This window comes from Phytophthora infestans, genomic scaffold (assembly GCF_000142945.1).
Source record: "Phytophthora infestans T30-4 supercont1.28 genomic scaffold, whole genome shotgun sequence".
Taxonomy (NCBI): Eukaryota; Oomycota; class Peronosporomycetes; order Peronosporales; family Peronosporaceae; genus Phytophthora; species Phytophthora infestans.
Genome location: NW_003303731.1, coordinates 1,852,480 through 1,878,844, shown reverse-complemented (window position 1 = coordinate 1,878,844; position 26,365 = coordinate 1,852,480). Strand labels below are relative to the sequence as shown.

The window sequence follows — 26,365 nt, the reverse complement described above, 5'->3', positions numbered from 1 at the left end:
AAGGAGAGCGCCGCCTCAGATTGGTAATCATGCTGCTGACCTGCCTTCACACGCTCAAAGTAGTCTCCAGCAAATAATTTCACAGCCCTAGCATCCGATGAGAGCCCAGCAGCATCTACCGCAGCCTACACCAACTGGTAACGAGAGGTCAGCACACCGGTCAAGTGAAGGAAGTGCCGTAGCCATATTAGCACCGACAGGATCTACAGATACTCAGCAAACCGCTGATGAACCTCAACATTCTGCGTGGCCCCCTGAACAATCTGAACTGTACGGCGTGGACGATATTGCTAAGATCCCAGCGTGCATCCGCTCTGCCGTTCTCGAGTTTCGCCCGACGCCTACCTCTACCACTTCCAACCACCGTTCGATCACGTTTAAGTATGGAGCTCGTGTGAATTACGTTTTTCGTGGGACACCTGTCGTCGAGTGGCTGTGTATGGCAAGTGATGCGTGTCGACGCAAGTGTAGCTGCACGGAGGTAAACATCAAACCCAACGAAGCATTTATCCACAACCCATCAAATCTACTCAGCAAAAAACGATACTTCAGACTGCACGTAAGCGCAGTCGTGAGGAGGAGGTGAATCGGATCTTGGCGTCGGCTTTGTGCAGAGAAGACACGAAGCGATTATCGGTGCTCCTTGAAACGATTCGACTAATGTTTAACAACCTTCCATTTCGCTTTGGAGAGTAAGAAGAGTCCATAATTATTCGTGAACTTGTCTCCAAAGAAGAATTCAAGACTGCAGTAAACGCTAGAAACGTCACGCATGCTTTAGTGGAGCTGTATGCAGCCGCATGACCGGTTTTCTAAAAGACAATCGGGCTAGCTTTATTAAATGTTTCACTATGGTTGTTGACGTTTGGACGTCTAAACTTCAACACAAGAAATATATTGGTGCTCGAGTTTATTTCATCGATGCCAAGTTTGGGCTACGTTTTCTTGCTTCTGGGAGCTCGACACGTCAGCCCTTTGTATGGAGAGCGAGATCAGGGGATTCACGGTCCGTTTGAGCGATGGTTGGTAAGCATTCTGCGAGATTTTGGGCTGACGCCATCGGATTTCTTCGGTGCAACGACTGACAGCGGCCCCGACGTAAAATAGATGATGCAGGACGGGTTGGAGCTTCGCTGGGGGTGGTGTGTGTCGCACATGGTAAACGCGTCGACGAAGATGGCGTGTGGCTTGACGCACAAGTCATACAATCCTGACATGTCCGAACTATTGAACAAGATGTCGAAAACTGTGTACGACACAGTCTCGAACTCTACAAGATTGTGTCGTACACGGTTTTCGACATCTTGTTCAATAGTTCGTACATGTTTGCTTCCCTCACTTTTGACTATGCTGGGGTAGGGCAATGGAGCAAAACTAATCGGGTATAAACCGCACCGGTTTATGGGAATGGCCGCAACAATGCAGAGAATCCTGGATAAGTGGCCTACTTTAGAGGCTTGGTATAAAGAACGGGATGCCAAGCTTTGAACTCAAAGCATGGCCGGAGCATAAAACCATGCGTAAAAATGAGATGGGAAGAGGCAGATCAATTTGTTTTATCTGTGATCGAATTACCATTTCGTCTAGGCAAAAAGGGTTGATTTACAGGATATCGATGTGGATTTGGTGATTGATCGACATGCTCATGTATTGGGAGTATTTTCCAAAAGCAGTACCGATTTGACCCAATAGTTTCGGAAGCAGTACCGATCTCATGGACAACATACTCGATGGAGGGTTTCACACGCTGGTACAGCGACGAATAATTGTAAGACGGGAGCTGAAATGTAGTGGTGTCTGTACGTGCGCCAACACTGTTCCCTACTTTCTGTAGTCATGTAGACGAACCCATCGTCCGTAGTCGTAAATGTGAGCACATCATCGTTATTAATAGTCATATAGGCGAGCACATCGACCGTTGGGATAAATCTTCCGTAGGCATGCACGCCAATACTGCGTCCATTATTTTCGTTCTCCATCGAGTTCTGGACAGCGTACATGCTCTTATCCGTCTATTTTGAGTGTCTTGTGGAGTTCTTGAGGATTACTACAAAGCACTTTCGTGCGATAATTGATTTTCATCAGCCTCAGACACCTCAACCTTATCGATGGCTTCGTCAAATCTGTTGTGCCGCAATATCATTCAGTTTGTATGCAGAGAAATGAAGTAAAATGATAAATCAATAATGGTGTAGCTCTCTGCTATTGGTTGCGATGGCAGCAACTCGTCCTAGCCATTCAAGAAGAAAGAGGCCGCGTGCCCCATCACTAAGATAGGTGAAGCCGAGGGATGTAATGGAGAGATGGCCGATGCCATCTCACTTCCAAAACTGACGGCCTAGATCAACAACTACCTACAGCTGTACGCAACATTTCAAGTACTCCGATGTCCACCGATGCTAAGTCTGGCGGTGGACTCGAGAAGTTTAAGGGCAAGTCGTACACAATGTGGAAAGACAAGCTTTTGACGCACGTCAATCAACTCGACCATCAGTACCAACGCAAGCAGCTGGAAAAGGGCCAGCCTGAAGCGAAGGTGCTCATGGCGGACTTCCTCCGGGGATGTCCGGACAAGCCACCATCACCGACCAATACTATGGATGAGCAAGAGGCGCTCTCTATCAGATGGGACATGATGCACTGGATGAGAGGAAGAGGAGACCTTCAGAACCTCCTCAACCAAGTCCTCCCAGACTTCTTACTAAACACGTTGCCGGACGTGGTGTCCTCAATGGACCCAAGCGAAGTGATTTGGCTCCTGGAAAAGGATTTCGGTCAGGGTGACGCGGCTGGCCTCATCGACTTGATGAGAGCCTGGGCTAAGTTGACACGCGGCCCATGGCGCGACTTAAGGTCGCTGTTCGCGCAACTGAAGAAGGCTAAGAACGAAATCAATAGAAAGACAAAGAAGCTGTTCGATGAGGAAATGGTGACAGAGTCCTGGGTGTGTGTCGAGGTCCTTTCACTGCTGCCTAGCGAGTTCTGGGCCTCTTCGATCTCGCTGAAGAAGGGCGATTTCAATATCGATCAGGTCGAGAGCGCACTGCGCAAGATATTTGGAGACAAGTCCAAGAAAGAAGTGGGTCTTATGGATAAGTCCCACCCGATCACCATCAGCAACGTGCGGGTGAATGGTGGGCAAAAGCGAAAAATGGGTGGCAATGAGGGTGGCAAGTGCTTCTACTGCCTACAGACGGGACACTTCAAGGCGAATTGCCCGACTATGGCTGCCGACAGGGACCCCAACCGTTCAGGTGGACCCCTCTTCCGCACCGACGTTAACACGGCACCAGGTGCAAAGAAGGCCAAAAAGGGCAGGACGACCGCTATCAACACGATCACAGCGGTTGTGAAGGACGGCAAGACGCACGTCAACAAGGACGGAAAGACGCTGTTGGAGGAGTGCATGGAGGATGAGGCTATGGACGACATTGAGAGTTTAAACCCAGCCCTCCATGAGGATTTTGAGGACATGGGTAACTCAACCCAGACCCCAAATGAGGCTCTCCAAGATATGGACCAACTCGAAGATGAGGTACGTAAACAAAATGCATCGTACTTAAAAACGTTAAAGCGGTTAACCGTAACCGATGATATGTGGGTGGTCGACACTGGTGCAGGCCGAGCTATAACATCAGACAGAAGCTGGTTTACTGGGAAGCTCCGACCTGGCCAGAATACCGTGTTCACTTACGGTAATGGAACTGTTTCACACAGCTCTCTTAAAGGATCAATAAAACTTAGCGTTTTGACTCCAAAAGGAAGATTAAGTGATATATCATTGACAGATATTTCGTTTGACCGACAGTGTGATAGCAACTTACTCAGTTCATATTACCTTGCTCGGCACGGTTATAGACACCTACAGTCTAAATCAGGTGATTTTCTGTTCTTTTTAGGAAAGAACTTTAAATTGCTGTTTGCAGCTGTGGCAATAGGCGAAGTCTACTACTTACCGAGCGCGAAACCAGCTAGAAAGAGTGCTTTTAATGCTCAACTAAGCAAAGTTGGAGACATACTAAAGGAATGGCATCTGAGATTAGGCCATGTGGGCAAAGAACGCCTAATTAGAAGCATGAGCAATCAGAAACTAAAGGGGTTACCTAACCTCTCTTACTCAGAACTCAAGAAAGTTTCATTCTTTTGTAGTACATGCGCCTCAATGAAGGATCGCAGAATGTTTTACAGGAATTTGATAGGAAACAAATCAACAGAGCCATTGCACACTCTGCACATGGACTCTACTGGAAGGTTGAGGGTTAATGGACTGTAGGGTTCCTTCGGTTATCGGTATGCCCTTGCAGTGGTAGATGATGCCACTGCCTATAAGTGGTATTTTGCAGTAAAATCCTTGAAAGAGGTTCGAGGCAAAATCCGGACCCTCTTAAAACAGTTGGAAGTACAGTTTCCCTTATTTAAGGTTCGCAGAATTAGGACAGACGGTGGGACTGAGTTCCTAAACAGTGAGGTTTCTAAACTGTGTTCTAAACTCGGTCTAGATTTCCAAAGCTCTAACGTCGAATCCCAAGAAGAAAATGGGAGTGCTGAAAGAGCACATCAAACCATGATGGCTGGTGTGCGCTGTGCACTTCGAGGGGCCAATATGCCAGCAAAGTGGTGGCCCGAAGCTCTACTCTATATTGTCGATATTACAAACCGACTACCTATGGCGAGGCTCGGGATGAAAACCCCGTATGAGCTGTTACATCGGAAGCAACCCAGTGGTTTAGCATTTAGGATCTGGGGCTCAAAGTGTTTCGCACATGTTCCTAAATCAAAAAGGAAGGACCCAAAGCTGGGTGATAGGGCAATTGAGTGCAAGCTTTTGGGACTTTCACCAAAATACAAAGGGTACCGTCTTCTTGATGTGAAGGCGAACAAGTATCTTATAGCGAGAGATGTGAAGTTTAGTTTGACTGGTACAGAGGCTATGATCAGACGCTCGTTTCCCAATGAGGACTCCAGCATTGATCACGAAGAGGTACATGCTATCGGTCAGCTAGGCAAACAACCAAGAGGCACAGTTGCAGGTGAAGTGCCGGCTGACGAAAGCTCAGAACCGGTCACTGACCTACCGACATCCCGACTAGTGGGAGATAAGCGACAGGCTACCAGTGACGTCCGTCGATCAAAACGGCAGCGAGCACGCAACGTAAGGCTTAGTGACTACGTGACCCAGCTATATCTTGTAGCGTCAGATAAGCCGGACAGAATCCCTGTTCCGAAATCGATTAAGGAAGCGCGACTAAGTCCTTACGCTAAACAGTGGGAGTCTGCAATCAAAGCAGAATATGATGCCCTTTTGAGTAATAATACATGGGAACTTGTACCATTACCTAATGGTTGCAGAGCCCTTGGGTGCCACTGGCTGTTTGATGTCAAGTACCATGCAGATGGGTCTGTTGACCGCTTTAAGGCTAGGCTGGTTGTTCAGGGTAACACACAGCTATATGGCATCGACTACAAGGAGGTATTCGCTCCCGTGGCCCGCTATGAGTCTTTGCGGGTGCTGTTGGCATTGGCCACAATTCTAGGACTGGAGCTACACCAAATGGATGTATCTACAGCCTTTCTAAATGGTATCCTACATGAAAGTATCTATATGAGGCAGCCATTGGGATTTCGTCATGGCACTGGGCACCTTGTATGTAGGTTGAAGAAAAGCCTGTATGGGTTAAAACAGGCACCCAGAATCTGGTATGCCGTTCTAAATGAGTTTCTTACCAGCTTAGGATTTTTAAGATGCAAGAAAGAACATTGCTTGTATCTAAAACGGTGGGATATCAAAGGGATTGAACACATTCTGATCATATGCGTCTATGTTGACGACCTGACAATTGCGGGCTCACATCTGAGCTCGATCAGCGATCTGAAGGCTAAACTGTCTGCAAAGTTTACAATGAAAGACTTGGGCGAGTTGCATTACCTGCTAAAAATGGAGATCAAAAGAGATTCACAAAAGAAAACACTCAGAATCTCACAGCAGAAGTACATCAACGATCTTCTGGTAAAGTATCAAATGCGAGACTGTAGTACAGAACCCACACCACAAGCGAAAAGTGTTATATTAGAAAAGGAAAAGGATATGAACCCAGAACAGATAGCGGCCCAACCATTCGATTACAGAGGTTTAGTGGGTTCACTGATGTATCTTGTCCGAGGTACTAGACCTGATATTGCTAATGCTGTAAGAGAGCTTAGTAAATATCTATCTTGCTATAATAAGACCCATTGGAGGGCGGCTCAGCGAGTACTAAAGTACTTGAAAGGAACGTCAAAGTATGGCATTGAGTACAATGGAAATAGTACCACTAAGTTAGAGCTATACACAGACGCGAGCTTCGCGAATGCATCTGAAGGAAGGAAGTCAATCACAGGATATGTATCAATACTTGCTGGTGCATGCATCTCTTGGAAAAGTATTAAGCAAGATTGTATTAGTATTCATACAGCAGAATCTGAAATAGTAGCCGCCAGTAAAGGTGTTCGAGAGGCGATGTGGTTGAGGCTACTATTGAAAGAATTAGGCTACGGCCAAGTACTACCCACCCAATGCTGGTGTGATAATACTGCCGCAATAAGTATCATTAAGGATCCTTGCAGTCACTCATCTACCAAGCACATTGATATCAGACATCTGTATGCCCGTGACAAACATGAGGACAAAAGTATCATTGTGAATTACTGTAGCACCAACGACATGGTGGCTGATGCCCTTACGAAGCCATTAAGCCAAACACAGGTTGAAAAACTCAGATCTATGATGGGGATAAAAGAGTTGGGTTAATCATCAGCCTCAAATTTAGTTTTACGCCTCAAATAAGGTTAGGTCCCTCAAATAAAAGATTGACGGTCATTTGGTGTAAACACAAGCTCTTGTCAATTTAAGGGAATTATTAAGAAGTTTAGGAAAAGATTTACAGTAAAGGAAGGCCTTAAGGAAAGGGTTCTGGTTACAGACTAGTTTTAAAGTTAAAACCTTTAGTTTAATGGTCACCTAGCCCTAAGTTTGGAAATTGAACAGGTCCAGGCTATTAGCCACTTGCTCTTGAGTACATTTTACTCAAACTTTCGGTTAATTTCACTCCTGACTCTCTCAATTCCCGCCGCTGAAAGGCACAACTGGTCTAAGACTAGACACCCACGAGTGGCCGAATGATCGGACTTTCTACTTGCAGAGCTCACATCATGGGCGCTTGGCTAACCGTTTGAGGTGCCAAAAGGCCGGGACCTGAATGGCCGCTGTGGCTTAGGCCAGTCTGCTGTCGCCGAAGAAGGATACAAGCAGCTTGTGGATGCCCCCCCCCCCGAAGGGCTTTCGTCGGGACCCGCACCTGTGCAGTTCGGAAGAAAAAGAGAGAGTGAAGAGCTCAGTCCAATATCGGCAACAAACAATACAAAGAGTAAGTCTCTTTAGAATATAAGATAAAGTATTGGATCAGATTTTGGGTTCTGCGACAAGGCAAATCTGGGACCAAGGTGGTAACAAACCATCCCTCGAGAAGGATCTTGAGTGACAATGAGAAGACGTTAAGTGACGAAGAAATGATGGAGAACGTGAGCATCTTTAGTGGGAGTGTTGTGCCGCAATATCATTCAGTTTGTATGCAGAGAAATGAAGTAAAATGATAGGTCAATAATGGTGTAGCTCTCTGCTATTGGTTGCGATGGCAGCAACTCGTCCTAGCCATTCAAGAAGAAAGAGGCCGCGTGCCCTATCACTAAGATAGGTGAAGCCGAGGGATGTAATGGAGAGATGGCCGATGCCATCTCACTTCCAAAACTGACGGCCTAGATCAACAACTACCTACAGCTGTACGCAACAAAATCAACCTCGTATGGATCTTGAATCCGAGTATGGCACTTCTCAGCTGATCATCGGACTTTCATTTAGTTCTGGCAAGACAGCAACGTACTTCATGCAGGACTATACATTCAACTCCAATACAAATTGTGTGGTCGAGAGCAGCGGTAAGATGAAGAAGTACAAGTGCGACGACAACCGAAATGGTGCCGAAGATGGGTGCAAATGGGAAGTCAGAGTCTCGTGTAAGAAAAAACGTGACAGCACTCCATTTTTTGGGGTCTCATCAATTAACGATGAGCACAGCGATTTCTGCGCATCTATCGCTAAACCAACAAGGCTCCAGCTTGCCCAGCTAGCAACGCTTCGTGCGGCCGCTCTTGGAGATCGAACAATTAAACGTAAGGCTTTAGTCTCCATGTTACAGTCCGGAGATGGAATAAGCATGCCGTTTAGCCGTTCGATGATGTATCGCGCGAAGAACAACATTTTACAGAGCGCCAATGGCGAATGGGAGGCTTCTTTTAAACGTTTCCCATCTATGCTTGCAGACCTCCGAGATAGCAGCAATGGCACACTGATATCTCTAAGCGTTGATCAACATCAACGTTTCTTGCGGTGTTTTGTCGCGTTCGGGGCAAACATTGCGTGTCAATAAGGTTCCTATGATGCACAATGTTGCAGGTGTGGAGATCAGCATCCCAGCGACATTGCACTGGGGTCACCGCTTCAAGGTGACTTGCCTTCGTTTCTTGAAGCGGAAGAAGTAAAGACCGGTGAGCACGGAATAAATGATCTCGACAACCTCAGTGAAGCTTTATGCGAATGCAGCAACTTTGAGAATGAAAAAAAACTCCCCATGTTTAAGTGGAGAACGTCAAATTTTGTGGAGAGCGCCAGCGATGTATTGATTGAAAATGACGTGCGCCAATCCGATCCCTGCAATGGTATATACAAAATAGCTGTTGAAGAAATGGCGAAATTTAGTCAACGGCGCAACACAATTAATTCGTGGCAAAAATCTAAGCTGATTTTAACCTCTTACGCGAAGAAACTCTGGATATTAGAAAAAGAACTTGTTGGCGAATACAAGGTAGGACGATCGAGCGACACCATATCTTACGTATCACATCCTGGGGTGACAACCCGGAGTCGTGAAGTGAACATCCCAAATTTATGGTGTACGTGCAGTCACTTCGATCAAATGAGGATGGCTTGCCGCCACAGTTTTGCAGTATTGCGTGAGCGTGGCATCCAAGATCAAGCTCTACCATCCTACGTATTTGGCGTCAAACTACAAATCTACTTTTTCCGACAAGAGTATGAATCTTCCCGTGAGAGACGCCCCACCGCGGAGTGCGACTGTGAAGCCGTCTCCATACTACAGACAAGCTGGCCGTCGCGTAACCCGATGGATTGCAAGCAGTGGAGAGAGCAACAACTGTTCGACTTACGTTTGTCGAGGATGCAGAGAAAACGGTCACAATAGGAGGACGTGTCGGCGTCATGCACACGATTAGGATGAAGCTAATCCCGATCTTATGGCCACGATATTTGATCTCCCGTCCGTCCAAACAGATGGGAGATCTAATGCAGGATCAAGTACCATTGATCTGGATCTAGCGCACCAAGCCCAGTTAAGCGAACAGAACGCATACCAGCTCGAAGATCGACCCGACATCCAATCATCAAACGAAGGATCTGCCCACGGTAGCCGAATGTCACTGAACTTCCTCTTAGGTAACTAAGCCATCTACAAATACATTTACAGCAAATGTTTTCTCCGAAGTTTTTAAAAACATTTTATTTAATATCTGTAACTCGACAATTTATTTGAGGCTTATGCTTCCTTCAATACATGTATGGCTGATGCTGAACGGTTGAATTCAGCTAAATTTACTTTATTCTTATCTTTCCCATCGGTCTACAGTCCATGATAATGGTACATGTTAGTACGTATGCGTCCGGGCTTTAAATATTATGCTTGGACACAGCTCTGTGCCAATTGTCGGTGTGTTAACAGTGTTGGCGCACGTACAGACACCACTACATTTCAGCTCCCCGTCTCACAATTATTCGACGCTTCACCAGCGTGTGAAACCCTCCATCGAGCATGTTGTCCATGCTTCCGAAATTTTTGGGTCCAATCGGTACTGCTTTTGGGAAATACTCCATGTATTGGATATTACATGTGTACTGTACCAGTACATCGAAGTACCGGTATGCATCATTCGAATGATGCAAACGGCAACTTCATTTCTGAACCAGAATCGAGTAATCACGTTGATGAACTTCGTCTCATTATAAAGACATTGCTGCTGGTCAACATTTAGACTCAAGATGTTCACTTTGGATTGAATACTACTTGTACAGGTATGGGAACTACCGGTGTTTGTACTGACGATCGCATGTCAAAGAGTTAAATATGTTTTGTACAGTCACGCCACCTGAGGAGTTGGTGCGTGCTCTCCGCTTCTGGGGGAGCTGGATGAGAGCAGGTAGATGCTATGTACGAGCTCGAGCTCGTTTTCTTCGTCGCCGCGCATGCGTCGCAGCATCTCCTGCTCGCCAGCGAGCTGGTGTTTGCGGTGCCGCCGGTAGATTACCGCCACTACGCCAACGAGCGACACGGCCCCCAGTACGCAAGTCACCACGATTAGAGCAACTTTGTAACGATGCCGGGAACTATCCAGCGCCGAGACCTGGTGATTTAGCTCGTCCAATGTCGAGCCAGACGACGCACCTGAATCGGAGCTGCCACTATCGGTCAAACCATCGATACCGCCACGGCTGCTGCTGTTGGTTGTCAAAAGTACCCCGTCATATGCATCTTCCACGCCAAGCACCAACAGACTCGATATATTGGAGATGGCGAGACTCGGCGTGGGTAGTGCAGAAATACACGATATGTCGAGCAAAGTCAGATTGCCTCTGCTGCGCACATACGATGCCAGCACCTTCCGAGCACACGCAGTGCCATTCGACAGCAGACCTGACTGAACTACACCGTGCGTGCTCTTTGAAGCCACGAGAAGTGCTTTGTTATCGGTCTGGAACTCGTGGAAAAGTGCTGTGGAATACTTGGGCGCCGAGAGCGCATCCAGCCCTCCGCTCAGCAACAGTAGACTGGTTCCAGATGGAAAGGCAGTCACAGTGGTGTTTGCCGTGTATGATAGCGTGGACTCGACAGGTGAAGAATTCGACCCTGATACTGTGGTGTTGCCGCAAGCTTCGGAGGTGTCGCCTGTGAACAAACAGTAGGCGTCTAGCTGAGTGTACACTCGACCAGAGCTGATTGAAGTATCGGTGAAGCGCTCCAACAGCTCGGTGTGGTCGGGGGATGGTACTTCCCACAGCTCGCTGAAGGCCTGGACTACAAACAGCAGTTCCGGGTTGTCGGTGTCAGTATCAGTTACGAATGTGGAGTTAACAAACTGCGAAAGCAGCGTGAGGTCTTCGGAACCGCATCGGTGAAAGCGGTAAGCAATAACTGGGATGAATGGCCACAAGGTGGAGTCCTTCATCATTACTCCAAGTAGTTGGCGAAGTGTGTACGACGGCGGCGTCGTTGTGGCTGTAGCGAACTTGCTGTTCTTGCTTGTATTAACATCCGTAAGGATCATGGAGCACGCGGATGCAGTGTCAGCATCAAGGCGAGTGTACACTTCTGCAAGTGTCTGGTTCAGAGTCGTGCTCGAGCTCGCTTCGGAGAACCTTTTGGAGCAATCCGCATCACCTTGGCACCATATCAAGAAATCGATGGCCACCTCTCCGAAGTCTTCGTCACTTTTGGAAACATGGTGTGAGACCGTCTCAATTCCGGGTATAAGATACTTTGCGTTTCCAAGTGCACCGTCAAACACGTAGCCGATAATCTGTGAAACGCCCTGTTGCATGAGTTGCTGGGCTACAAGTGTGCCATAGCCTAATGCATACACGATAGCCTGCGAATCTGACTGGAATTGGTTGATGACCCTTTCGATATCCTGGGCGGCACTGGCCAGGGAAAATGCCCTGAGGTTGGTGTATCCTAATTCATTCAGTCGATATACACATGCCTGGACGTCGCTTGGATCAAGAGCTTTACCGTGTCTAGCAAAAATGGCGGTTTGAAGCGGTGAGCCGTCCGATGCATTGCACGAGAGAGCTGAGCTATCACCACTGCCTCGAAAGTCAAGCGTGTAGATGTCCATGTCGCCGCGTAGCTCTTCGTACAAGAGCGTCATTTGCAGCTCTACTTCTTCAGGAGTCTGGAAATCAGGTCGATCGGGAAGATACCATACAGTTTGTAGACTTGCACCCATGTCATTAGTTCCGAACGCTGGTATCCGCTTAAATGACACGGCAATTGTAGTGTTCTCATCTTCGGCTTTGCAGACACCTTCGTAGCACAGTGGAAGCGTTACGGTTGCACACTGCGCCGACAGGTTATAAGCGTTGGCGACAGCGTTGTCCAGGGAACAGGGGCTCCATAGCAAAGCCGGTGGAGCTGGTCCATTGGGCAAATCTGATGAGTCAGCATTGCTGTGCGCATTCGCGAGGTCTTGCACGAGCAGCACCACCAGAGCGATGAGCAACGCCGTAGGAGGGACCAACGGTGAGTATCGGCGCAAGACGCTACGGGTGCGACCGGGCCATGGCATCGGCTCCGTCTGGGCTTGTTGCTCTCGTCGCCTCCAGTTCGCGAGTTCCTCGGACGAAACGGACAGTTCAATCACCTGGTCCGTTGTCCTTGGTGGGGCCGCACTCGATGGCTGGGGAAGTAGAACGTGGCTGTTTGCAGAGCTTGAGTCACTCTTGTGCTCGCTGGACGAGATCGATGAAGGTAACGAGGAGCTACCAGCACTGGAGCCACAAGGCATGGCATAGGCCTCGGGGATTCTCGTGCAGGGGGGCAGGTTGACAATTGAGTTGAGGGCCAGTGGCAACCGGACGGGGTCAATCAGATGTGCAGTGTCGGCATAGAGGAAAGCAGGTGGAGACACGTTTCTGCTACAAATGGCCGGGAGCTGCTCGATTTCGCCGACAGCAACGTTCAGCGAGGTCTTGTTGAGGAGCTACAGCCATGTCAACTTGGCAGTCAAGTACATGAAGGGCACAACTCGGCTCGTCCAGGAAACCATTGAATCTGAACTGTCGCCAGTGGTGATTTGTGTGTGTTCCTGCCCCGCTTCCTCGCCGTGAACGTGTCGCAGTCTATAATTTAACCAGACGTTCCAATTGAATTGGTGGTGTTTATCAACGCAGCAATCAGCTCCGTAGTGCCCGCAATTTGAAAGATCCGAGGGCGGAATAGCTCAGTATCCACATTGAATTGGATGGCTTAACTGAACACTATGGGCATTTTGCTGTAGACAACTAGCACAAAAGTTTAACGCTGGTGCTGGCCGCGTGCTGGCGGCCTGTGTCACCGTACCCACCGTATGGACACTTTTCTCAAACGTCTGGTGAAAGCCTTCGCACCGAAGCCCGCGACCACAAGTGCTGTACAAGTCGATGTTTACCCACCTGCACCGCTGAACCGAGACAATCCGCGTATTACAAGTAGCATATCTCCAGTGTTTATACAGGAAAGAGGTCGGACCGAGCATGCTTATATTCGTGGCTTGACGCTTCGTATTTCGTTGTTAGATCTGATGGCCGTTCCGTCCCCAATTAGCTATCAATTCTCGCTTCGGCTGCCGAAAAGTCATGGTCACTCCAAACGATTGGCTTCGGCGAAAGGGTATGGCCACGAACAGCGTTGTAGTTGTGGAATCGACACCCAAGCCATTGCGAAGTGTATTAATAGGCTGATGCAGTTTGGAATCCGCAACTGAAACCCAACAGCAATAATAACCTTACCGATAACGGAGACACATCCGTAGCGGCACATCTAGCTGCTATCATTATTTACGTGTTCACCGCATCTGCATGCAAGTTGTACTGTACCTGCATCTCTCGGTCAGATCGAGCGTTTCAGGAGATCAATTTGCATGGAGCGCGTGTCGCCGCAAATTTGCCAGTCGTCGTTGGTTTGAAGCCATATCGTGAGAGGAAAGGCTCGCTCTGCACAATCTATGAACGTGGCCCAAAACGGCATACGAACGACGCAGCGCGATCTGATGCAACGCCTGGCGCCGCTCTTTGCGGCATTGTCTGCCTCTCAAGCTTCTTATGATAGGCGAGCAGGATTTCCTTAGTACATCGCTGTACCGGTACTTGCAACGAGCTGAGATTTCAAGATGAAATCTTGAAATATGGCATAGCCAGTGCACAAAAGATTTTTGGAGCGACACGGGCCAATCAGCGTACGTGAGCTCACGCGAAGGGTCGCACTTCCAGCTCTAAAACCGCGACAAAAGATTTCTTCGATATTTTAGCCTGGTTTTCTCGTGCGCTACTGATGGACGTCTGCCATCGCTACGCGCAAGATAAGATCTTGACGTCAAGTCCACGCACTGCTTCGACAAATGGCAGCCGAAATGGAGCAGCACCGCGCACCTGAACTGGCCGTGGCTGAGCCAGAGAGCAGCCCGCGCATGGCGCTTTCGGTGGCGCCGTCCATGATGAAGGCCGCCGCGTGCGCTATGGACGAGACAAAGCCCGTCTTGCCCACGGATGTCTCCAAGTCCGGCCTGACGTGGCCCGACTCGAGTCTCCAGCCACTCCGAACAAAACCTACAACGCCCGGAGGCTCACGTCTCAAGGTGGAGACGTCACCGCCCGTCGTCCAGGCAAGCGGCACATCGCTCGACGAATCCGGACTGCCGAAGCCCAGTGACGGTCTCCCTGCGCCCAACATGAGCTGTGACTCTGTGTCACCTGTCTCCCCCACCGTCATGAAAGATCTACAGTTCGACTCGAGATTCATTTCCGACGCCTGGTCCTACGAAGCCCCACAAAATATGTACGCGCTGTTGACACAGCCTACGAGCCAGATGGATCCTTTGGCGAGCGGAACGGGTCTTGTGACGCCCTACATGCAGCTACAAGCTCAGCAGCACCATCTCCAAATGCAGCAACAGCAATTAGAGCAACAACTCGAGCATGGCCTCCCGCTTCAGATGTCCCCCATCCACGGTTCTGGCCTGTCGTCGCTGTACATGTCTGGGGGCCCAATGGCAATCAGTCCTCATCAGATGTCGATGCAATCTCCAAACGCCTCTGGGATGAATTCTGCGTATCCTCCGACACCCACCGCTGTGACCCTCAGTGACATCTTGATCTCGGGTGACCCGAGCCTGTTTCTGGCTCCAAGTGGTAGCCCAACTAACATGGCCAAGCAGCAAATGATGCCACCCATGCCACACGCTGGAGGTGTCATCAACGTGAAAGACTTAACACTTAACGAGTTACGCCCTCATTTCAACAAGCCGATGGCAGTAGTGGCCAAGGAGCTGGGCGTGTGTATCACACTGATGAAGAAGATCTGTCGTCGCAATGGACTTGTCCGGTGGCCACACAGACGTATTCGCAGTCTTGTCAATCGCATCACATCGCTACAAGTTCTGGCGACCAACGCTGCAGGTGCAGAGCGGAAGCGCTTCCAAGGGCAGATTGCCGGTCTACGCGAGGAGCTATCAGCTGTAATCCAGAACCCGAACGAGAAGAGCCGCAAGGCACAAACCGACGCCAAGATTCCCAGCAAGGTAGAGATGATTACTGTCACAGAGGCCAAGAACGAGTTCCCAATTGCCCAAATCACGGACGAGATGGTGGGACCAGCCGAGATACCGGTTGACGACGAGAGTAACGGCAACATCAATGTGCAAGCTGACACTGGCGCTGGTAAAAAGAGTAAAAAGAAGAAATCTTCCAAGCCAAAGACAGAAACGACGGGTGTTGTCGGAGTAAAGCGCGACGCGGTTGTTGCGCTGGCGGATGCGGGCGAGATCTCACGCACGAAGAAGCGCAGACCGTCCTTTGGTCTGCATGCGCATCAGCCGCCGCCCATCAAGATCCCCCGACACGACGAGCTGCCTTCCATGAGCCGCTTGCGTAGTCAAAGTGTGCCAGAGAGACGGCTTCGCGGAGATCGACGGCACGGACGCGGACGGGATAAAGGCACGGGCTCCAGCTCCGCATCCTTGCGGCCCTCCACCACGACCCACCGAAACGGTAGACGCGGCTCCATCTCGTCCATCTTAAACGACATTCCTGAGTGAGCAGGCGCCTGAGGCCCTAACCAACCAGCGCCTCTGTCTCTGTTGCTCCACTTACACGTCGAGCCTGCAAAGATCATAGGAGCTAGTACCTGTAAACAGACGAAGATACGCGCATACCCAAGAGTGCAGGCCAGCAGTTTATGAATAAATACCCACCATACATGCATCCCAAGCGAGTGAACGTGTATGATGAAGTGGCAAATGCAAGAAGAAGAAAAGTGGAGGCATGTCAAGTTTGCCCTATATACCAGAAGTCATGGCAGCCTGACCGACATGCCCAGCCTCAGTATTCACGCGAGATAATCTCGCCGCAAGCGCGAGAGGGAAGGACATACCTGCACTGAAGGTAACTTGGTTTAGTACGTCGCACAGAAATCACGTCAATTGGAAATGAGCCACACCAAGGCTGGTTACTTTAAAACGCCTTGAAAGTGAAAGTGAACCGTTTTTGATCAACGTTATGATTTTCTTGGTCGCATCCTTTGGCCTTTGCGAAACGTGTATTTCGTAGTCACTTGTAGTGACTCACTACGTCGCAACGGGTGTCACGTACCTGTACTCGGCAGGGGGCACCATCAACGATGACTTAGATTTCGTTGAGCCAAATGATTTCCAGAGTGTCTCCAAACACGTTTGGCGAACACTGCACCCTCTCGACGTATCGACGTGTTGCTGGATATTTGAGCATTGCTTGCCGTCGCCACAGCGGCTACTAGCCGCTGTGGCGTCCATTAGGTATATGCCCTCTTGTAAACTTCGAAGTATTAATAATAAAGGAATTATTATTCGGATGCCCGGGGGTGGAATGTGCCCCAATGGAGTAAAGTTGGGATCGAGTCTACGCCGTTGTTGTGATACATGTACAGTATCCATAGCACTACGTTTTGAACCCTACGATGCCACCAGAGACCGTTGCCTTATTTTTCATCTTGCCTGCGTCAAGTGGTTGACTGATCGGACAATTGTGTTCGCAAGAAAGTCAGATCTCACATCCAAGGGGGCAAGTTGCCGCGAAGTCCATAAATTGCACGACGCCAACTATTAATACGTTGCTACGAGGACCAGGTTGTCGACTTTACACATCTCTTGAAGCAAATAAAATCAATTATGGACTAATATAAACTTTCATATGGATTTAAGGTCTTCCTTTCATCAAATTCTAACGGCTTGGTGCTTGGATTATCCCTTATTTAATATTACAGGTGTGGTACTCCCCGGCTAGATTCTGAAAGGGCTGGTTCGTGCAGGCTTCACTTTCAATTCGGTCGAGCCTTTGATTTCGCTCATTGCCAAGGCAGAGGTATGCATCTTCCGCTCGTGCTAGGCCTCGCGGCGCTGAGCATGCAGCTTGCCGTTGCGCTGGACGTGAGCGTATGCGGTGATGCCACCTATGCGCTATCAGAGGCCCGGGGAGCTCTATGCTCGGGCGCGGGTGCAGCTCCTGCAGGCACTGCTTGCCCACTGCGAGGCGACGTGGCTGTGGCAGACTGTCACAATTCTCTCGCGTCCTATCTGGACGGGTCCTGCGTCGCGCCCGAAAACGCCGAGTGCCGTATCATCACAGGATCGACTTGGGGCTGCGTATTGCCGTCCGTAGGCTGCGGGGATAAAAGCAATGAACCAGAAGCCACACCAGCAGCGACAGTGCCAACGGAGGAGGATGGAAGCTGTCCGACATGGAATTTCGATGGAGTGGATGACGTGGTGGAAAGCATCGACACAAGTTCAGCCTTCGATGGCAACGAGGACTACGACGAGAGCTGGTTTTCGCAGACCACGACGGTGACGGAGCTCTACGACTGCGGTGAAGTACCGACGACGTCTCCGTCGACAGAGACACCAGTTACTGAGCTTCCGACAACGGAGAACCCTGTGCCCGAGCCTCCAGTAACTACTCCAACTCCAGTCACGACGTCGCGCACAACTCAAGAGCCGGAGACTCCAGCGGCGACGTCGCCTATTACCCTGCAGCCTAGTACGGAAGCACCAGCCACGACGTCGCCCGCTACTCTACAGCCAAGATCAGAACCGCCATCGATAATGCCCCCCACTACTCCAGAGCCAACGACGGAAACCCCGGTGACAGCTGAGCCGACAACGCCAGAGCCTGCTACAGAAACTCCGGTAACAGCTCCACCTGCTACTTCGGAGCCTAGTACGGAATCCCCGTCGACGACGTCGCCAACTACCAGGGTGCCACGCACCGAGACTCCAGCGTCGACTTCTCCAATTACGACAGACACAGCGACGGCAGAGCCTACAACAGAGACCCCAGCCACGACTTCGCCAACTACTCCAGAGCCAAACACGGCAACCCCAGTGACAACAGAGCCTGGACCGCTAACAGAAATTCCAGTCACCCCAGCACCTATAACGCCTGAGCCCACCGCGGCCACAAAGACGGATAAGCCTTCCACGCCAGGCCCGACCACGGATGAACCAACGCCGACACCGACGACGGAGGAGCCTTACACGCCAGGCCCGACCACGGATGAACCAACGCCGACACCGACGACGGAGGAGCCTTACACGCCAGGCCCGACCACGGATGAACCAACGCCGGAGGAGCCTTACACGCCAGGCCCGAGCACGGATGAACCAACGCCGGCACCGACGACGGAGGAGCCTTACACGCCAGGCCCGACCACGGATGAACCAACGCCGGCACCGACGACGGAGGAGCCTTACACGCCAGGCCCGACCTCGGATGAACCAACGCCGACACCGACGACGGAGGAGCCTTACACGCCAGGCCCGACCACGGATGAACCAACGCCGGCAGCAGCCACGGAGGAGCCTTATACGCCAGGCCCGACCACGGATGAACCAACGCCGGCACCGACGACGGAGGAGCCTTTCACGCCAGGCCCGACCACGGATGAACCAACGCCGGCACCGACGACGGAGAAGCCTTACACGCCAGGCCCGACCACGGATGAACCAACGCCGGCACCGACGACGGAGGAGCCTTACACGCCAGCTCCTACAACTGCTGGGCTCACCCCGGCACCGACGACTACGGTAGAGCCGACTCCAACTCCAACAAGTTCGACTCCTTGCCCTTCTACGCAGATGCCAACAAAGCCTCCGTACAATCAGGGTAACCAAGGACAATACCAGCAGCCTCAGCAGCCTCAGCAGCCCCCATACAACCAGGGTAACCACGGACAATACCAGCAATCTGAGCAGACTGCGGAGTCCACCACTGCCACTGAGGATGCTGAGACGGTGTCGCTAGCAACAGCAGACAACGCCGACTTTACCAGCAGTGGCAACTCGGGAGAGTTGTGGGTTGTAGTCGTTGGGTGCCTAGCTGCAGCTGCAGCTGTTGCTGGTGTGGCTCTTTACGCAAGAAAGAGACATCAACGCAAGAACAGGGACCTGAGTTCAGCCAACGAGTACGGCATGCACTCGATCGTGACACCTCAGTGGTCGAGGACGGATTAACCAGTTTGTAGCTACTGCCACTAAAAAATATTAGCCGCGCCGAATGCAAGGCAGCACCCAAACTAGACAGTTACTACAGTGTTAGAATGTATCCATCGCAAGTTGAAGTAGGGTACCGGTTCTCACTGTTCGAAACCGGTTCGACCCTGAGTAACTTTGTATCCAAAAGTCGAATCTCAACTTCGCCAGCGTCTCCTGCAGTCTGCAGAGCCTTCCAGCTGCTATGAAGCCCCACATCCTGTCGCCCTGGATCCATTTGTTGCTACTGCTATCGGTCGTGCTCCAGTTTGGTGGCGCTGTCTCTGCAGCGGATACCAGAGAATCAAGAAAAGTGGATAATGCACTTCCGACGCAGTGGGCGCGAGGTCCCCGCGCAGCCCCAGAGCTGCATCTGACGCTACGTGTGGCTCTCAATCCTCATAAGAATGATGGTCAATTGGGAGATCTTGTTGCAGCGGTGACAGACCCCGCGTCGCCTCTCTATGGACAGCACTTGACGAGCTCCGAGCAGCTCCAACAGCACTTTAAACCGTCGGAAGCCGCTCTCAAGAGCTTCGTACAGGTGTTCCAAGACGCCCCAACGGTTCAAGCTGAGCCTATCGACACTATCCAGGATTTCTGGCACGTCAAGCTCTCTGCAGCCACGGCCGAGCAGCTTTTCAGCACCAAAATGTTCCACTACACACACCGCCAACACTCCGAGCTGTCGGTGGTGCGTCCTGAAGAGAGCTACAGTATCCCGCAAGAGCTAGAGGGCGTTGTGGCCTATATCGACGGACTGGAGAGTTTCCCCACTGAGATGCAGGCCATGTTCATGCACGGAGGAGTCACCGACGACAAGGACCCGTTTGCAGCCAAGCAGCAGCCGTTCACAGACAATTTCCGCGTCAACTCGAGAGGGGCGACGCCCGCAGTGATCCGAGAGCAGTACGACATCCCAGAGAAGATCGAAGCTAACGATTCCAGTGGCGTAGCTGAAGAAAGCTCGCGAGCCGATCGAGTCGACCGCAAGAAGCTCGTGGTGGGCACATTCCTCCATGAATTCTACAGTGAAGAGGATCTGCGCCAGTTCCTGCACACAATTGACGGGCAACAGCATGCGATCAAGTTGCCAAAATTTAGTGGACAATGCGTCTCCTCGTACGGCCCGACGGGCGAAGCGTCTCTAGACGTCCAAGTGACTGCGTCTCTGACCGGCCATGGGACTGGAGACGCCTCGAATATCGAGATGATGTGCTACACTCAACTCCGAGACGCGACCCGCGACTACGCGGCTGACAACCAGGAGCCTTTTCTTACGTTTTTACAGGACGTGAACGCCATGCAGCCTCCCCCTGCCGTCGTGTCCATCAGCTACACAGACGACGAGTGTAGCGTGCCGGTAGCGTACGCAGAAGCTGTCAACCGGGAGCTCATGAAGGCTGCTCTTCGTGGCATCTCCATCCTGGTTTCCGCTGGCGACGCTGGTGTACGAGGCAGCCATCTCGCAGAAGGTTTCTGCCGTGTACCAGCTTGTTCCAAGTTCATGTCCATGTTCCCGGCCTCGTCTCCTTACGTCACAGCCGTCGGAGCTACAACCATCGCCACCGGGTCTGCTAGAGACGAGAACGGCAAGTGGAAAGAGGCGGTGACGTCCACAGCTGAAGCGCGTGCACTCATCACGTCGGGCGGCGGCTTCAGCGATCTCTACGATATGCCAGAGTACCAACGCAAAGCTGTGTCGCCCTATTTGACCTTCGCTAGCTCTTCAGGCCTCTCTCCGTTCTTTCGAACTACTGGAAGGGCGTTGCCTGATGTGGCAGCTGTGGGTCACGCCTTCCCTGTCGTCGTCAACGGCGAAGTAGGCGCGACGGACGGCACTTCCGTGTCTGCGCCCGTACTGGCGTCTATGGTAACGCTACTTAACCGCGCCCTCCCCGAACTACCGCCTCTTGGATTCTTGAATCCTCTACTCTACCGCTTGTACGACGTGTGTCCGCAAGTGTTCGCTGACATCACACAAGGCGACATCGCGTGTGGCGCCAAAGGGATGAAATGCTGCAAGAAAGGCCACGTGGCTACCACTGGATGGGACGCAGCTTCGGGTCTTGGGACGCTGCGCTTCGCCACGTTGTTGAGCGACCTCCCTGGGTGTTTGGCTCGCATGAATTCTTCAAACGACTTTGCGATGACCGAGCTGCTTTCTGCCCTGATGTTGAACGTCGAAGCACCCGAAGAAGACGCGGAGATTCACGTGAAGAGCTGGACTCGTGGAGAGCAACGAGCCACTCAATTGCTAGGTGCTGTCAGCTTAGTCGCTGCTGTCGGTCTCATCTGCGTGCTAGTAGCTCTGCGTGAGCGAGTCTTTGAGGACTTGGGCGACCACAGAGCAGGCTCCAGGCGCTACGGATCCTGCGCCGCGCACGACTCAGCCCGCGAGCTCTTGCTTTCCCACTAATCAGAACTAAAGCTATTACAGTAGTGTTATTATCAGTCAGACAAACTGAGCACCGGTAGTAGCCGTGAGCTCAATTGCCGTGCTCGCTCCCTTCGATGGCTTCTTCGATTTCCTCTTCTTCGTCGTGCTGCTTCGCCTTGAGCTGTTTAGCGTCGTGTTGCTCCTCGTGACGCGAATCTTTTGCTTCGGATGCATCCTCGTTCACGAAACGAAGTTGCTCCAGCCACGTAGCACAGCGTCGAACCGAACGTTCAGTACTCGTCGCGTTATGGAGCTGAAGCCATGACGAGTCGAGAAGTTCTTCGACCGACGCACGCTCGGAAGGCTGGCAAATAGAAAATGGGTTAATAAGGAATGAAGGAAATAGGTGCGAGATCTACATGTTCGCACCTCTTTCTTCAGACATCGACCGATGAAGTCGTGAAACTCACGAGTGAATAACTCGCCGTTAGCGTCAACCTCCGGCAAACTAGGTTCAGGACTTTCAACAATACTCTGGACCACGTCGATGTAGCTCCGGGCGTTAGCGTATGGGAATGTTTGTGTCGCGCACTCGATGAGTACGAGACCGAGACTCCAAATGTCCGACTTGTAGCTGAAAACCCAAGAGATGACGTTAGTCTACTGTACCATTACTCAGTACAGCAAAGAACCTTTACCACTTACTCGTAGGGTTCGTTTTGCACACGTTCCGGCGCCATGTACTTAAAAGTTCCCACAAAAGTTTGAGCCATACTGGTGGACGAACTCAGCTCACGGGCGAGTCCAAAATCCGTGAGTTTCACAGCTCCGTCCTGTTGCACGAGGATATTCTGAGGCTTGATATCGCGATGAACATGGCGAACCCTTTTGAGATGGGCGAGTCCCGTCAGTATCTGCATTGCGATGGCTGCAATTACTCGCTCAGGTACAACGTCGTCATCTCGAGGCAACCGCGCCAGTAGTTGATCTAGTGACCCCAAGGCACAGAACTCCAGCACGATACTAAGCGCGTGGTCCTGGAAGTATGCGCCGTAAAACCCCACAAGATGGTCACTCTCGATGCCATACAGCGTACGGATCTCGGTCAGCAATTGGTCGCGTCTCGGCTTGTCGAACACGTTAGTCACCACTTTGACAGCATAGAGAACGTTCGATTCGCTGTGTCGCGCTTTGAAAACTTGTCCAGAACTGCCCCTTCCAATCATACCGACGGTCTCCAGTTTGTCCAGCGCCACGAGCTTCCGTGTCTCCACAACGCACTCGTCAACTTCATCGTCATCCTCTTTGTGTCCTGGTTTGCCGTCCGCAAATGTGACACCTGAACTGTTGATCCTAAGACCGGCTTTGTACAGAGTCGTCTCCCCGATGTCACACGAAGCTTCGAACTTGTCGTCGTAGTCGTCTCCTCTGTCCGGTGCCACGACACTCAGTGTTGGCCTAGCCTTCATGGTGTTAAGAACGATAGAGAGGGGGGGGGGCAAAGTCTGAAATTATTCGTGCAATGACCTGTCGTCTATGAAACGTGCGCAAGGATAAAACTCGAAGGCTAAGAGTATTTCGTCCTGGTTCTCAAAAATAAAGCGCAACTCGCAACTGACTACGTTCTCTACAGTCTTATCGCCGGTTCATGCAGCTCTCGTACGTAGGAATCATGTACTTGATGTTGACGAAGGCGTCTGCACCTCCGTGTTTCTCGAGAATACTGAGAGTCTCGAGGATGAGGTCACCCAAGTTCTCCTGTCGTCGCTGAGCGTAGTCGATCGAGTCGCCGCAGTTGACTCGCTTGGTGATGAAGAGGTTGAAGATCGACAGAAGCTGTCGATAGTACGGTACTAGCGCTTCCCCGGTGTACGGACAGCTAAGCACAAGTCGTTGCAGCACCTTCATCTGAAGGCACAGCACGGTCTGGTTGCGTGTCATGAGGTTCGCCTTCATCGGTGGGATCAGCTGCGGTAAGCATGGCAACACTCGACTCCCACCTTTCTCCAGCATGTCCAAAGTGCCGTTGAGTGCCAAGAAGTGGTACGGCTCCTCTAGTTCTCGAAGTCCCTCCATAAACACCGGTAAATAGTGCGAGAAGTCGAGAAGGGACAGATCGACCTGCCATTGCAGCTTCCGCACAGCTCCGGCAAAGTTTACTCGGACCGGGAGGTCGCCACGGTTGTCTGTAGACAAGTCAAAAGTTAGCCTTGATGTTGGAAACCAAAGTCGCTATCTAACGGCACGTACAGAAGTAGCGAAAGCGAGTAGGCTCCACTTTTCGAGCCTTGAAAGCACCTGCTGTATGAGGTCGTACAATGGGCGCTAGTGGGCCTGGTCGAGAGCAGATCGCAAGCGCTGTGTGGCTCGATGACGCTGTGAGCTCCCCGGACTTGGCAATTTTCGCCATTTGCCGCACGTGATGCACAGAAGGCTGCTGGGTATTCCGGTTAAGCTTGGCTGACTGGATATTCCTTGCGTTCACCCTCGAAATGGGCATAAAAGTGCTTCCGCCGCTGGGCTGCAGCATCCTGAGCTCCGACGCAAGCGCAGACACCGAGCTACTAGCACTCATCGCCATGGTTGCAGTCGTTTATATTCTGGGTCTTCAACTAAATGAAGAAATGCCCCCAGAAGCTGATCTTGCTAAATTAGCCATGCATGCCTCGGTTCTTATCAGTTGTCTCAATCATTCGAGCTAAAAATGTGATGAACGCTGATTTTATGCGCAGAGGTTCCGAAAATGTTATTTTTATTGAGACTGGCACAACAGCAATAAAAATAATTTTAAGTGCTTGGAGCACCACGGGTGCAAAAATTATTGGTGTTATTGCATGCAATATACAGTAAGCTGATACTCGTCTACATGTAGTTGGTGGGAGCCTCACCACGCACACCTTGCGGACTGTGGCAGCGTTCCAGTAGGCTCAGTTCAGCGACCAACCATCAAAATGAGAGGACAAGAGCGCGGCAGATCGATCGTAGATTGCGGTTTAGCTGGACCGCTGGTCCGTAGGGCTCCATCAGCCCGGTTAAAGGTTTTTGCCTCGAGAGACCGCAGAATAAATTATTTGATTTTGAAATGGGAGCTCGAAAATAAATTATTTTACTGCAAAATAAAAAATATATTTAATAAAAATAACATTTTCGGAACCCCTGTTTATGCGGCGGTATTTTGGTGACGAGAAAGGATTAGGCAAAGCTTACTGTCAACGTCGCTGGTTGAATTGCCAGGGCCTTGTCGCTCTAAGCGGGTCATGACAAAATACTGCCAAGCAGCATGCGAAGAATGCAAGCGACGCATGTGGATTCTCTACAGCAGTACTATTACTGTAGTTAATAATCGCAAACCTTAGGGAACCCCAAAAAAATATGCATAAAAATTAATCCTAATTTTTAATTTAATTATTATCTTTTACTCATCAAATCATTTTTAGATCTAGTACAATTCATTCATGAATTGCCAAGGTGCGGGCCAACAAAGTCCACAGGGTCGCTTGCTTTCCGCCATTTACAATACAGGCTGCCGGCCACGTCCAAATCAACAAGACATCCATTCAGAACTCAACCTACAGTCTTCTGGACACCCCTCTACCGCTACAGTGCCTTCTCTGTCCATCATGGTCCTAGCGAGCATTAATTTTTTTTTGCTCTATGCTCTTCACTGAGGTCGGTGACGGCTTCTACAACTGCACGACCTGCGGCAAGCAGTACAAGAAGGGCAGCGGCTACACGAATCTACTGAACCACCTACGACGCAGCCACGAGGACTATGAGCAAGAAGCATAAGAAGCTGCGCGCCGCCAGAATTCCCTAAACCTTCGACTAGTCAGCCAGCGTACGCGGGATCTGTACCGCTGACTCGAATAATTGATTTGTGAGCTGTGCCCGTTTGCACTTGTGAAGCGAAGGCTAGCCCTACTAAATGTGGCACTTTATACCGTGTCAGATAACACGCTGCTGCTCTATATAGTATTGGTGTTCGAGGTAGTTGAGGGCCGTGTAGTCAGTGAGCTACCCGAATCATTTGGTCTCGTATTGGACAGCTGAACAAGCAGCAACCGTCGCTTTGTACTGTTAGCTTTCTTGTCCGTAGAGACGGAGGAAGATCTTAGCGCTCAGAGCCAGTACGACCTAATCGCTGACACGCTGTCGCGGTACAACAAGCCCTGGAGCGCAGTTAAGTTCATGGTCGGCGATAACTGCTCCGTTAACCAGTACATTGGCCGGAAGGAGGGTGCTATACCGCTAATCGGATGCGCTAGCCACCGCTTGAATCTAGCGATCAAGGACTTTCTCAAGAACGAAGACGAGTTAATAACCAAGGTCTATACCTTGATGTCCAAGTTGCATACGATCAAAGATGGAGCCATTCTTCGCCGCGTCTCCCATCTGTCATCTCTGCTGAGGAATGACACCAGATGGTCGAGCACGCACGAGATGGTAGAGCGCTACGCCAGACTCCAGCCGGCAATTGTTCAGCTGGGCCTCGATGTCCTCGTGGAGCATGATGTGCAACCTTTCCTACTACGGCGTGCGGAGCACGAGCCCGTCAAGGCGCTTCCTAAA

At 50.8% G+C, this 26,365-nt stretch overlaps 7 protein-coding genes across 7 annotated transcripts; 3 read left to right on the top strand and 4 right to left on the bottom strand.

Moving 5' to 3' along the window:
• Positions 1-1,001: 1,001 nt before the first annotated feature.
• On the bottom strand, positions 1,002-2,000 carry PITG_13425 (uncharacterized protein; the record flags this gene model as incomplete). Its single annotated transcript, XM_002900012.1, has 2 exons — positions 1,002-1,270; positions 1,826-2,000. The coding sequence occupies 2 exons, from the start codon at positions 1,998-2,000 to the stop codon at positions 1,002-1,004; spliced, it is 444 nt and encodes a 147-aa protein (XP_002900058.1).
• Positions 2,001-10,242: 8,242 nt separating this feature from the next.
• On the bottom strand, positions 10,243-12,666 carry PITG_13424 (uncharacterized protein; the record flags this gene model as incomplete). The annotated part of the gene is made up of 1 exon (XM_002900011.1): positions 10,243-12,666. One exon carries the CDS (start codon positions 12,664-12,666, stop codon positions 10,243-10,245), a length of 2,424 nt encoding a protein of 807 aa, XP_002900057.1.
• A 1,564-nt stretch (positions 12,667-14,230) lies between these two features.
• Positions 14,231-15,951, top strand: PITG_13423 (uncharacterized protein; the record flags this gene model as incomplete). The annotated part of the gene is made up of 1 exon (XM_002900010.1): positions 14,231-15,951. One exon carries the CDS (start codon positions 14,257-14,259, stop codon positions 15,949-15,951), a length of 1,695 nt encoding a protein of 564 aa, XP_002900056.1.
• Positions 15,952-17,253: 1,302 nt separating this feature from the next.
• On the top strand, positions 17,254-19,398 carry PITG_13422 (uncharacterized protein; the record flags this gene model as incomplete). The annotated part of the gene is made up of 1 exon (XM_002900009.1): positions 17,254-19,398. The coding sequence occupies one exon, from the start codon at positions 17,254-17,256 to the stop codon at positions 19,396-19,398; it is 2,145 nt and encodes a 714-aa protein (XP_002900055.1).
• A 223-nt stretch (positions 19,399-19,621) lies between these two features.
• Positions 19,622-21,835, top strand: PITG_13421 (tripeptidyl-peptidase, putative; the record flags this gene model as incomplete). The annotated part of the gene is made up of 2 exons (XM_002900008.1): positions 19,622-19,683; positions 19,726-21,835. 2 exons carry the CDS (start codon positions 19,622-19,624, stop codon positions 21,833-21,835), a joined length of 2,172 nt encoding a protein of 723 aa, XP_002900054.1.
• Positions 21,836-21,905: 70 nt separating this feature from the next.
• Positions 21,906-23,265, bottom strand: PITG_13420 (mitogen-activated protein kinase kinase, putative; the record flags this gene model as incomplete). Its single annotated transcript, XM_002900007.1, has 3 exons — positions 21,906-22,160; positions 22,226-22,430; positions 22,502-23,265. The coding sequence occupies 3 exons, from the start codon at positions 23,263-23,265 to the stop codon at positions 21,906-21,908; spliced, it is 1,224 nt and encodes a 407-aa protein (XP_002900053.1).
• A 92-nt stretch (positions 23,266-23,357) lies between these two features.
• Positions 23,358-24,400, bottom strand: PITG_13419 (uncharacterized protein; the record flags this gene model as incomplete). The annotated part of the gene is made up of 2 exons (XM_002900006.1): positions 23,358-23,982; positions 24,047-24,400. The coding sequence occupies 2 exons, from the start codon at positions 24,294-24,296 to the stop codon at positions 23,432-23,434; spliced, it is 801 nt and encodes a 266-aa protein (XP_002900052.1).
• Between the last annotated feature and the right edge of the window lie 1,965 nt (positions 24,401-26,365).